Here is a 13,733-nt window from a genome sequence, read left to right as displayed (position 1 = left end):
ATATAAACACGGGTCGATTTCATCCATGTAAAAATGTGAGTTTCTGCTCTGTGGACGTGACTTCATGCCCTCCCGGCAGCTAACTACACACATATAGTGGGGGGATTTTTTTTGTTTGTTGTTTTAACTTCTTTTTTGATGTTTGGAGTGCTTGCTGGCAGCCACCAGTCTTGTTTAACCAGACTGTGATTTTGAACAAAAAGCTCCACCCAGAAACTTCTGAAGCCATCACCAAGTCTTCAATGTTTTGACATGGAGTACATGACTAAAGAAACCAGTTTGACTCCAAAAATCTTTGCACATTTTAGGATATTCGATAATGATTTATGGCCAACATTTTCTTTACTTTGTCTTTTGTTTTTTTTCTTTAACTGATAAAGTGGGATTGTGTTCAAACTTACAGCCATACCACTGGAAATGGGGAAGTGAGAAAAATATACACAAATAAGTGAAAAGAAAAAAACAAGACAAGGTAAATGTTCCATTGAGGTGAGGTGCAAAATGCTTTGTTCAGAGAAGTCGCCTCTTTGGAAAGTTAGTAAATCAACTTGACTGGTCACCTGGGAAACCTCCGAAAAGAAAACGTCACACCAGATTTCCTTCCATTTCCTAACCATCTCATCTTGCCTGTCAAAAAAAAAAAAAAAAATCTCTCAATACTCATTCTGGCAGAAGACACTGAATAAGGCATTCCCAGGGTCTGCGGAGGTCATCGAAGATGGATACATGCTGAAGTGCAAAAAATTGAACAAGAACAATGTACTGTACAAAACTACTACACCACACATATGCCAAAATATGAGCATCGTCCTTTCAGAAGAATCTCAGGAGCATCATGGCATCTTCTTGAAAAGAAAAAAAAACAAAAAACCCACACAACCTTGTATAAAAGTTGGTTGTCTCCGTCCCGCGGTGACCTTGTTTCCGTCTCCTTTCTTCTTTCGTCCCCCCGAACAGACCCGTGTTAGATTCGACAGTGTCTTTAGGAGTCCACTTCCTCACAGAGATGAAGAAAGGGGACGCGAGGGGGAGGACCCCCCCTCACCTCCGTCCTGCACCACCTCCTCCAGCGATGAAGCCCCGATCAAACAGAAGGCTGAGGAGGGTTGTGGCCAGGCGCCACCACAGCGGCCCCTGGTTCCTTTGGTTTCGATGATACTGGAACAACAAATGAAGGAGGAAACGCCGTCAGAAACTCAAAATACGGCGCTGGAAATAGTCATTAGTTTGGGTTTAGTGTGTGCTGGCCATGGCGTGTGCTGATTGACAGCAGGCGCAGTTAAAAGGGTCAACGGAGAAGAGGGCAAGACAGAACCAGACACCGGAACGACGCTAATATTTTCACAACATTCTGCCTCTGTCCCCAACAATACTTATTATAGAGGCCTCGCTTTGTGTGCAGACTCGGTTTCCCAACAGAGACTCCAAGTTATAAACACACTCATTATATGGTCACACTTTTTTTTTTTTTTTAATCTTTTCTGGCAGCAACCAGCAGCTCTCTCTCAGGTTGGCGAGCCAATTGGATTGTGTGCGATTAGGTGGGGATAATGCTATCTCTGCCATTGAGAAGCCGAGATAAGATAATTGCACCAAATGGGATTAGGCAGCTCTCAATGAGAAGCAGGGAGTCGCTGGAAAAGACGAGGCGAAGTACAGTAGTCAGGCAGCTCATCCGCAGACGAAAGGCAGACTCCACTACATCTGATAACGCCGCGGCTATTTTCAGAGCGTAACAATTGTCGAATGAAGGGAGAGTTAAGATTCCATTTACACAACGGTGTATATAACTGCATGATCCTTCTTGTTAGCGATGCACTTATGTTTACAAAAAGCAAATATCTAAAGACAGAGATTAGATGTTCCGTATTTACGGGACTTACCACGAAGTCCAAACCTTGACCTAGTTATCAGCTGAGAACTGCTACTGTGATAAGCCTCTGGGTCTCTATACTCTTATCAATTTGTGGTGAACATTGCAGGGTGTTGCATAAGCTTTGCCAGGTTCCAACAAGCCTGTGTGTTTCTCACTACCCGGCGTGCTCTTCACTCACACTGGGTTCAAAACAATCCAGAATATGGCACGGACTGTCACGTCCTACCCCAGGAGTTTTTTTGGTAATGATATAATAACAGGCCAATGTCTGCATCATGTAAACATATAATATTTATATGTCAGAGGAGCTCACCACTGTACACCCTTGGTACCGTGTTGGCAGCCAGCAGGACTCCGCTTGCTAAACACCGCCATGATTATAAATGAGACGGCGGCCATGTACCGGCATTTTTATACATGGTGTTTGTATTTAATGTTTGTCTTGGTAACTTGGCAACGGCTTTGTAACTTTTATTGTATTTTGATAGATCATGTAATTGGCAAGTGTACTGATCTACCGTTAATAGTGTATGTTTCAATGAGATGGGAAATTTGTTGCCGTCTTTATTATTTTATAAATAAGCTCCCCGAAGTGACGATAAAAGTCATGTTTAGTGAATTTGTTTGTATTGATATGTTTTCCTGATATGTTTGAATACATGGTTTATGTATATTTAATTGTTGTGGTGTACTTAACTAGCAGTAGTGTATGATACAAAATTCATGTTTTTAATTGTTATAGTGCTTAATATCCAAATAATATGCAGTAATAAATAAATATTTAATCTATGTTATTGGTATATACAGCATGTTCTTGTTATTTTCTTAGTGTTTTTGTCTTTAGTAGTGCTTCCATCTGTCTCTCACTGCACATGTGCCATCTGCATATTGCATGTTAAACATTTATAAAGTTTATTGACGTTTAGAGAGTTTCACCAGCAGACAGTAAAAACAACAGCAGTGAAATGAGTTAGTGTGTTTACTGCAGGCCTCATGCAAAGCTGTTGATTTTTATAGTCAGAAACAGAACGTTCCTGTGACCTTTTGCCCTTTGCTCTGCGGAGCACAGAGAGAAACACTAGCACAAACAGAGAGTGACAAAAAGAGGTGTGTGCGCGTGTGTGTGTGTGCGTGTGTGTGCGTGCGCAGGTCCGTTGCGACTTAGTCATGAGTCACCACCACCAACTGTCAAAAAGAGAGCAGGGCTCTAAATTTAGCCGGCGATAAGGGCGGCAGAGTCGAGCCAGATTCTCCGTGTCGTCACTCTGACACTAGCCTGATGTGCTTTATCAGTGGCCCATGTGCGCGGTGTGTCGGGCCAGCTGCGCAGAAGCTCCGTCTTATCGCTTGAGCAAACAGGCCAGCCTCTGCAGCGAGAAACTCTGGACGAGTCATATCAGCGAGGAGGGAAGGGTTCGAGGAAAAATACAAACAAATAGCGCTGCCACTAGATAAAAGACGACGGTACAAACTGACATTCCCGTCAGCGCGAGTCCCCGTAGAGCAACAAATAAACAGTAAATATCATTTGTTTTTATACCCCCCCCACCCCACCTTATTGAAGAAGTGCTGAAAGCAGAGAGTGCCGAAGCCTCGCTGCTACAGCGAAGAGATAAAGTCACAAACACTGGCTGCGTGCAAGCACACACACTCAGACAGTCGCACACAGAGGAGATATTCAACCCTGCTTTCAACACCTCGTATCGAAAGCACCGGGAGTCGTCTCTCTTAAAAAAACATGCGGATGAAACCTAACTCTGCTCCTTGCCCCGCGCGGGCTGGAGCCGTCTTCCTGCCATTGTGACCATCATTATTGCCCGGTTTCAAATGGCGCGCCGGCTAATGTCAGCCGTCCTCTTGGGACCTCCGAGTCCCCTCCGGCCCTCTCTGACTGAGCAGCAATTTATCTGTCAGCATCCACCAGGACTCCTTCGCTACCTAATCCCTCCGTTCGCCGGGGGCCACAGGCTCCCATGGAGAACACTCGCAGACGCATTGCTCCAGAATCCATCAAGATGACGGCAGTCAGAGGCACTTGGGATCGCTCAGGGACAAGTGTCTGCGCCGAGTTCCTCGCCCAATGAATTGCCTACTGACAGGAGCGACAGGAATGAGCGCCGACGAACAGTAACGCCATTATAAAGTGAAGGTTTTTGTACACTGTGTAAATGAGAAGCGAGCGGCGGCCCAAAAGAAAAGAAAGAAGAAAAAAAAAAAAAAAGCAGAAAAACAAGTATGGGTGTATTCATGCATGAGCTTGTACACACGCACGCACGGCACAATGAGCTGCACAATCATAGCCTGAAATAGTAATTACAGATGCTGCAGTGGAATCACGCATCCAAAACCGCACACCAGTGTTTCTGTTGTGAAAACAGCCCGACACACAAACACTCCACACACTCATACATACAGAACAAAAGAAACTCTGCCGTGCTCCACTTGAAAGACAAGTCTTGACAATAGTCATAGTGGAAACACAAAATGCTTTGCAGTTCATGGTTTGCGTCAGGGAGCTGCAGTGTTTATGGCCAAATGAGCCATTTTTGTGTCCCTCCCCCAATTTTTTTTTTTTTGACTTTTCAGCTTTTCAACCCATGTGTGACTATAATCATACTCAAGCTGCCTCTGTTTATTTTTGATTTTATGGTGTGGAACTGTAAAGAGTGAGTGCTTCTGTCCTTTTTCCAAGTTAACCTGGCTGTTTTTCAGGGTGCTGAGAGGCTCAAGTTACAATGTCTGTGATTGGGAGTTTGTGGGAATCCTGTTGATGACTGTACTGCAAAGACCCACTGACAGCTTTCTGCTTGTTTTTCCTTTTCTCTGATCCATGTTTGCTTAAGTTTGACTTTTTTTTTTGCCTTTAACTACGACTAACAAACAAGAAGCGAAAGGCTCCAGAGCCACAGGTCACAGACCCCTGCTTTAGTCAAAAATATTACCGGCGTTATCAGTGACTATCACAATATGTCTGTGCTCAGGATGTGACTTCACAGGGTCATTTTCACTCTGACTGTCCTCTCTGGTGTTTACTCAAGCAGCTCGGGGACTAAAAGCCACTTCCTCATCCCCTGACCCAGGCCTGCCTCCGTTGTGCGTCAGTGGATCCTGTTCTCGCACGCACACACACACACACACACACACACACACACACACACACACACACACACACACACACACACACACTGCTGTCTGGTTGTCTGTGTGTCTGCCAGTGTCACAATACATGAGTCATGCTGCTCTGCCCGGGTATAAATAACATCTGCTTGATAAGGGCGATGAGAAAAATCGCAAATCGTCTTCCAAGTATATTGTTAGAAAAGAAGTATACGTATGTAGAGCTACTTCCTTAAAAAGAAGGTAGGTTGTTAATTTGAGTTTTCAAACCTCCACCCCCCCCCACCCCCCCCCTCCCCCAAATCCACACTTATACCCTCATTATGGACCTCAACCCCCCTCTGCCCACGGCTGCTCAGACCTCTTATTTGGGCGTCTCCTGCGGCCGCTCCTCGCCGAGGGAAGGGGCTGACTGGAGACTCCCTGGAACCACAGCTGTTCCCCTCTGGTCTCACGTGCTGAGTTTCGGGTTACAACATGTTTACCTACTCCTGCCACTTCTGCTTTTTTTTCCCTGGACGCATCAACATGTGCGGAGGTGCGTGCTTCAACGTGCATGTGCAAGTAAATGTGTGTGCCGGGCTGTTAACCACCTGCGCAACAAAACACTGCACAGGGAAAAAAAAAAAAGAAAAGAAAAGAAAAAAAAACTACTCCCTGGAGTCTAAGTATATTTTAAACTCAAAGTAATAACAGTATGTCACAGTTTTTACAACACGCCTACAGCAGAAAGCTCCACGCCAACTCAGCGGACACTGTCACCCTGACCACAGTTTGGGGTTTGAGAACAGACATTCCCCGTGCCACAGCACACTGAGGAACCAGGAGGACAGAGAGAGAGAGCAACAGAGAGAGAGAGAGAGTAAAAGAAAGAGAAATAAACAGGAAGAGGAGGAAAGGGGGCGGGTCCAGGGTTGTTGAGGTTGGGGGAAGGGATGTCCTTTCTTCTGCAATGTCTTTTGGCTGGAGGACGGTGCAGCGGTGGCGGTGGGAGGGGGGGGGGGTTACTGGTGTGAAGTTCTGCATGTGCACAGCCTCTCCAAAACAAATATGGAGCAAACACAATAAAGGAGAGCAAACTTTTGACCCTCCATTAATCTCTGTCAGATCAGCAGGAGCTCCAAATATTGATTTTTTTTTTCCAACAAAAAAAAAAGTGGCGATGGCGTATGCTGCACTTTGTCTTCTTGACTTTACCAGCGACCCAACCTTAACCCCACATGTGATCCTCACAAACCAGATTTCATCTTAATCTGTAATCTACAAGGGGTCCAAGTAATAGATTACAAATACTCATTACTGTGATAAAGTAGTATTTTTAAGTGTTTTTTTCTGTTGTAATTTTCATGATGTAATTTAGTTCCTAAAAAATCACAGTTTGCCAATTCTTTAATTAATATACCAACTTTTGATGTACAGTTTTGTAGCCAATATTTTTATTTCCTTAATCATACCCACAGAAACTGTTTGAACATAGATATTTTATAGAGGCAAGTTGGATTAAATCTAACTAAGTGCTGTTAAGAAGCAACAAAATCTTTATTTTACTTATAGGTGAGTATTTTTTAATAGTCTTACTTATTATCAGTATTCTTTCCACATCTGCAAAAAAACATTGAACTATTTTCTGTCTATTAATCCATGATCTCATGAATACTTTGCTCATGTCTTTATCAGAAACCACATTAAACGTGATTTGTACACGAGTGTAATGTAGCGACAGCTCAACTTCTTGGTTGCACGAAGAGGCCATCCAAAGAAACGGGAGGATTTATTTCCCTGGCAGGAGGCGCACAGAGCCGTCTAATAGTCAAGATTTGAACACTGTCAGACGAATCAGGTTGCCAACAACACTTAATATGGAGTACGAAAAGGACAGTCTGCCAAAACATAGTGCTGAGGAGTCATTAATAGTCAGGTTACTGGTGCAGAGGGCTCCAATCCGCCACTCTTTAGCCTCTCCACAGTGACTCCCAACACAGATAGTTTCATTTTATTCTTGTTTTGTTTTTTTTTGGGGCAGTGTAGATTTTTCTGAGAGACTCTTGATTTAGAGTTTGAGGGGACAAATGCAACACTTAGATAAAAGAATGGTTTAATATTTGGTAAATAAGATATGGAGCAAATCAGGTTATGGCCTTATTAGCCTATAATTGCAGGTGAGTCATGTTGATGAGTTAACCCTGGATTGACCTGCGTTCTTCGTTTGGAAGTTTATGCATGTTGCGTTGCTCCAAATGGTTTTTATTCAGCTCATTTGATGGTAAAGATTGCAACCCCCTTGGCTGCCAGTACTGAGTTTGAACAGTCTGCACAGGGCATCTTTCCTTCTCACCAGTTGCAGGTGTTCCCGGTGAAACTGGTCTCCTATGAGCTGGAGTTTCTGTCCGATGCAGGCCTCCACGCTTCGCGCCGCGGGACGCTGCCGGGGCAGCTGCTCCATCCCGTTCTGCTGCTCTTCGCTTTCTCTCCGCCTCACCTCCTGATCCCCCACAAGCTCAAAGCGTGCCGGGAAGTGCAATCGAAAACCTGCGTTACCTGTTGAGTGTAAAGTCTTGAACTTATAATTTGGTCTCACAACAAAAGCGTTCCAGCAGTGTAATAATCCAACAACAACAAATGGCAGGCTGCTCGCGCTTCACTTCGTGTGGAAACGTCAGCAAATTACTGCTGGATGTGACTGAACAACCCGCTTGGCTCTAGCCAATATTTTCCCAGCTGCTGGGTTAACTTTTTATTACTTTTAATAGTTTCATAAGTCCTTTGCACGTACGAAACTCACATGACCGCGTTTTTAAGGTCAGCCAGTTGCTATGGCGCTATGCTGGAATGATGTCTTGTGTGTGGCGCCAACGTAACTGTGCTGTCACTGGTTATCAGCTCTCCGGTGAGCTGCTGCACAGGTGAGCACTTCTGTCACATCCTTTCAGTCACAATGTGAGTCTGGCGCCTTTTGAATGGCAAAGCAGCTGAGTACACTGGACACCAACCATAAAAAGTGAATGTGATGACGACTATCTGGCGCCAGGGCTGAGATCAGTGCAGGCGAACTGTTACATGCATCTCGCACCGAGTCTTTGGCGCAGCAGTTTTATAACGGCAGTTATCGCGCACGTGGCCGTGTTCCCTTTTTTCTCCCTTGTTGAAATCCCGTGTGTCATCAGCCTCACCGTAGAAGAGTGGTCTGGGTTCCTCCGCGACTCCACAGGGCAGCATGCCGTTGTCGGGCACCAGGGCAGGGCCAGGCGTCTGTGTGCCCCGGTCTTCACACTTTATCTCCCTGAATGCTGTGCGCCAGCAGCGTGGGTCTGGCTCGAACACATCATCCTCCTCATCGTCCATACGGGGGCACTATGAGATGAGCGGCCTTGACGGGAACAAGACAGACAAAGAAGTGTTGCTGTAACAGCTGAATATGGATCGCTTTGTTGTTGAGCGAGTGCAGAAATCAAAGGCATCCTGAGTTTTCCTCTCTAATGACGGTGACAAATTTGCATTAGAGCTGATGAGATGATCTCAGACACATTCGTTATTTGTTCGTCCCTCCATAGCAGTCATTATCATTACAGACAACCTGTCTGGCCTGTAATGAGTGCCCCCGAATCAATGAAACCACAGTGGAGGAGTTGGGGAAAAGGAGCAAACGCTCTGCCTTCATTTGTGGCAAAGAGCTCAGGGCTTATTTAGACAAATGGCTCGGTCCAACTCAGTGATGAAACCACGCCGTTCACTGCGGTTAGGCGACTCTAGTGAGCCACGATTACATGGAAGGGAGCTTGGCTGGCGGGGTTAAATGGGAGGTAGATTATCTGTTGTCTCTGCTAAGCAGCCCCTCTGACAGGAGGCCTTCATTATCTATCTCCAGAGCAGCAACTTTGCCAGTACCGGTACCGGAGATGTTGGGTATTTATTACAGCAAAGCTATTTCAAGTAACAGCACTCTGTCTATAAATATCTGCAATGTAAACAATTTTTACAAATTTAATGACAGGAATAACAAAACGTCTCATCATGATCCATTTAACCTATCCCAAAAACGCGCCACAAGTACCTTAAGGAGCACTTGGCGATCACCTCAACGTCAATGATGCCCTGCACTCAACCCTGAGTTGTATAGCGGGTCAAGGAGTTATCAAAATATGAGTGAAATTCAAGTTGCCTCACTAGCGAAACCCCCCCCAAGTCACCACTGAGTTGTAATACAGGGTTAGACTACTACCACACTTCCAAATTAGGGTCCACAGCTAAAGGGTAATGACAGTCTTTGAGGAAAATCCTGAGCCACTCTCCCTACCTCGGTCTGTCAGTATGCCAGCTGCCTGAGAAGGAGTTTTCATTTCTTCACCCAACATAAGCAGATTGGCCTGTCTCGAGCATGCCCAGACCTCACGATACACTGTGTGCCTTCACAATAAACCCTGTGTGTAAAACCACTTAATGCTTTGTTTTGACAAACACAGGGCAAGAACATGGGCTCAGGGAGGGAGCCAGAGACGAACAAGGGTGAGAGTAACACATCACACAAAAAAAAATCATGTTGCTGCAATCATGGAGCATGTTGAGGTACTTTTAGTTTTATGTTTAGAATTTCACTCATATTTGAGTGATTTGCTCCATGTAATGTGGCGGGAGGAGGAGTAGAGCCCGACCACATCAACACAAACAGGACACCGTGCCATGTCTCCAACAATATTGGACTATTTATTATGCAAATACAGAACTTATCTACTACTTTTTATTTTAATTAGTTGATTAACCTACTTCTCAACTTGAATTTTGAGTGGGTGTATCTTATCCTTCAATTTAATTCACAAAATCTATTTTTGACTACAAAAAAAAATTGCTGTTGAACACATTCTTTGGAGCTAAACTGTTACTGACAATATGATTAAATGTTAGGAAGTAACTAATACTTTGAGTAGTTTGGTGGAAAGCACTTTCACTTGTTGGCAGAGTTGTCTGTAATATATGCAAAGTTGCAAATTGCACCTCATCACACCAAGGTAGGTGTGAAAAACTGGGAAAAAAACGTTTTTGTTGTAACTTTTTCACCATTCTTTCAGGTATTTTACAGCTGCCGTTACTAACAATGCAATTAACAGCAGCACTTTCACTTGTAATTAAGTTGAGTGAACTCTATACAACAGTAGCTGCAGTTACAAAAAGAGCAAATTACACTGTATCAAACCATAGACACAAAAAAAGAGGAATACTTAGAACAATTATTTGATTCTTCCCATTGCAATTAATACGTGAATTCATACTAGTTTCGGGGATTGTTTTTCTCCCAGCAGCATTATTATTTGGAATTAAGTAGAATTCAATCAAAGTATAAAGCAGTTCTACTCGCTTTCAGTACTTTCCCCCACCTCTGAGCAGCAGATTGTGTATTAGAGGCTGGATGATTGTGTCAGGCAGTGGCTCCCCCTGCTGCAGAAAACAACCCGACAGCGGGTGAGAAGGAGGGAGGAGGAGGGTGGTAGTAGTTGTAGTAGTGGTGGTGGTGAGGCGCTTCTGTTATTGACACAGTTTTTATCCGGCGGCATCGAGAGCCTCGCATCGCACCATCTCAACTTTATGTAACGTTAAACACACGACCTTAAATGACTCAGCCGCCTCGAGCGCAAAAAAAGTGTTCGCGGAGATAATGTTATTCCAATATTTTACATCAATTTGCAACTTTACTCAGGGATTATAATGATATATATTTTTTAATTTATTTATTTTTAACACCCAAATTGAATTAGAATTCCTAAACTAAAAGATACATTGTGTCCCGCGAGGAGAACGCGACAGGGGCTACATTGTAACACGGGGACAAAACTCGTCGCCACACCGGCACTTTGAAATCCCGTTCGCCCACAAGGAGCCCCGCGAGCCGGGAAAGCCGGTGTTATTCAAATCACTGCTGTGTGAAATGAATGGCAGGCAGGGCGCAGCTCGTTTTAAAGCGGCTGCTTTCCGACAAGGCGCCGAACTAAACACACGCTGGAAAACACATGTCGCGTGTTTCACAATAACAACAACAACAACACGAGGATTTCCTGCGTTTGTGGCGCTCCTTGTTTATAAACACGCGCGGCAAACACTTGGATCAGGATAGAACAAAGCTCTATAGAAGACTTACCTCAGAGTTTGTTGTAATTACCACCTTTACTTGAGAAAAAAAAAATAGGACAAAGTGTTGAATATCCTGCCAAGTCAAGCGCGTTTAGTCCTTATCGCCTCCACGTCTACTTCCATTCTGTGAGGAAAACTGCTACAAGCCGATTTCATTTCGCCGACGTCAGCTCCAAACTGACTCCGCCGCCGGGGCGTGGTGCACGAAGTGGGTAAATAAAGCCGCCTGAAAAAAAGAAGAAAAAAAAAAAAGAAAAAGAGGAGGACTGCCTTTCTCTCCGTCCTCCTCACGCCGCTGAGTCCCGGAGCGCACAGAGCCTTGCTCCTTTAAGACTGTGTGACAGACAGGCGCCGCAGCCAATTGCCTCGTTTGTTTTCAGGTCGCACCGAGACACGTGGACGGGAAATTCCCCCGAGCACGAGACAGCCTGCACTCTACTACTGCGAGCGCACGGCTGGGAAGACGAGAAAGAGAGAGAGAGAGAGAATGCTGATTTATGGAGTCAGAGGATATTGTATTGTCAGGGGCGATCAGGTCAAAAAGGATTAAGATTAAGGTTGAAACTGATGCTTATCTCAAATATTCTGACAGACAAGTGGAAATAGGCCCAGTTTGGACAACAAAGTTTTGAAGTAAAAGTGCAAAATGAGTTGCATTTTGGGTGTCCATTACATGACAAGGATGCTAGGAGCCATTGAAAAAGCAACTATTTGAAAACCGCACAGATGGACCATCGCAACAATGTTTGCCTCCAGAGTGTAATGACTCCCCGTCCATATTCTCCTGGGACTGGGTAGTTGAGTCACTCATAACAGCAATCCAACTTCTTCATCTGTCCATACAAATGTCTGTGTCTGTGTAGCACATTGTTCTTGGTGCATGTGTGAGTGGCTTCATTACAAAAACAAACAACAGCAGCTTCTCCTGGCACTGCACGAAAGCTACATTGTTTCCATTTCGTGTAAACAGACATTGTTTTTGAAATGTTGCGTAAACGCAAAGCTTTTCCGAAACAAAAGCACGAAAACGATGTTTTCACTTGAAACGCTGTTGTGTAAATGAAGTTTTAGTAAAGTAGTTCAATGTGTTTATTTATTTTCTTTGTAAAATCTCTCTCACTCTAAGGAGGGTGTACGTTTTCCACTGTCAACATAAACATTAGGTTTGATATCAAATACCAGCCGGGCCTTGCTGTGTGGAGTTTATATGTTCTCCCTGTTTGGGCCCATTGTTGACTGATGTGCATTCTATAGTCGTCTGACCAGATTTCTAAGAAGGCTCGTCTTGCTTGAAGTTTGTGTTCCCTCATTGACCATATATGAAATCCTCTGATTATGACTTACTAGGCATTGTTCATCACTTCGATCAAAAACTCAACTAAGGCCTTGTCCAAATGGAGACAGGTTTATTTGTATCAGACTTTTTTTTTTTTTTTTTGATATGTATGGCCAAAGAAAGACTCTGTCTCCGGTAATAGATACATCTGAAAGCACTCGATCAGCAGGTTTTATAATGGTTCAGGTTTCATAATGTAGTGTGACCCAAAGCAGAAGTTCTGACTTCTGTTTTTTTGACCACAACTTATCCTTCGACTCCCACATTAAACAACATTCTACAGGACTTCTTTATTTCACCTGCGTATTGTTGGCTCAGCGTGACGCTGAGAGAATGATCCACACTTGTTACTTCAAGACTGGACTATTGTCACTTCCTAATATCGGGGTGGCCCAATAACTGCTTAGAAATAGACTTTAAAATCCTTCTTTTAACTTAAAAATCTCTTAACAACCATTCTCCATCATATATTAATATTATTATTAGTCCAATAATACCCGGAAGAACACTTGGTTCTCAGAGTGCTGCTTACTGGAGGTTCCTAGGTTTTCTAAAAGTAGAATGGGAGGCAGAGCTTTCAGCTTTCAGGCTCCTCTCATGTGGAACCAGGAACAGGTTTGAGTTAAGGAGGCTGATTCACAGTCTCTATGTTGAAGGTCAGTCTTAAGACTTTCTATTTAATAAAGTTTACAGTGAGGACTGGTTCATAAAACCCTGGAGCATTTTCTAGTTAAGCTGAAATAGGTTCAGCTTAACTCGACATAGGACATACACTGAGCTTCTTTCCTTTCTCACGTTCCATCTCTCTCTCTCTCTCTCTCTCTCTCTCTCTCTCTCTCTTTCTCTGATCCTGATCAAATAGTCCAGATTCAGCAGCTGAATCTGGACTATACACATGCTGGCAGAGGTAGAAAGTGCACTTCTTAAATACAACTCATGTTGCATTGCTTGAACTGTAATCAAGATAAAGAAAAATATCTATTGTTATGAAAAAGCCAGAAGAAACTGATGTGAGTGCGTTGAACTGAAATATGAATAAAAGTAAAGCACTCCAAAAAAGGTAGGATAATCTATTTTATGACTCGATTACATTAACCTGAATAACATCAGTTTGTTACTTACCTAATTTAAGTCACACAAGTAAGAATGGCTTTTGAAATGTTTTCACTAATTTCTTCAACTCATTACAGATTTCATGTTGCCCAGTATTTATTTGCATTATTGCGACAACTCAGCAACCAATTACTCTTGAAGTAGTGGCATGCGGATGTAAGTAAGAACTCT

At 43.7% G+C, this 13,733-nt stretch overlaps 1 protein-coding gene across 1 annotated transcript; it reads right to left on the bottom strand.

The window, feature by feature from the left end:
* Positions 1 to 912: 912 nt before the first annotated feature.
* On the bottom strand, positions 913 to 8,335 carry bmf1 (BCL2 modifying factor 1; the record flags this gene model as incomplete). Its single annotated transcript, XM_080513489.1, has 3 exons — positions 913 to 1,158; positions 7,329 to 7,531; positions 8,164 to 8,335. The coding sequence occupies 3 exons, from the start codon at positions 8,333 to 8,335 to the stop codon at positions 1,042 to 1,044; spliced, it is 492 nt and encodes a 163-aa protein (XP_080369615.1). The 3' UTR covers positions 913 to 1,041.
* Positions 8,336 to 13,733: the final 5,398 nt, after the last annotated feature.

This window comes from Blennius ocellaris (genome assembly GCF_963422515.1).
Source record: "Blennius ocellaris genome assembly, chromosome: 17".
Classification (NCBI taxonomy): Eukaryota; Metazoa; Chordata; class Actinopteri; order Blenniiformes; family Blenniidae; genus Blennius; species Blennius ocellaris.
Note: the sequence above shows the minus strand (reverse complement) of the source record. Positions and strands in the feature narration are given on the sequence as shown.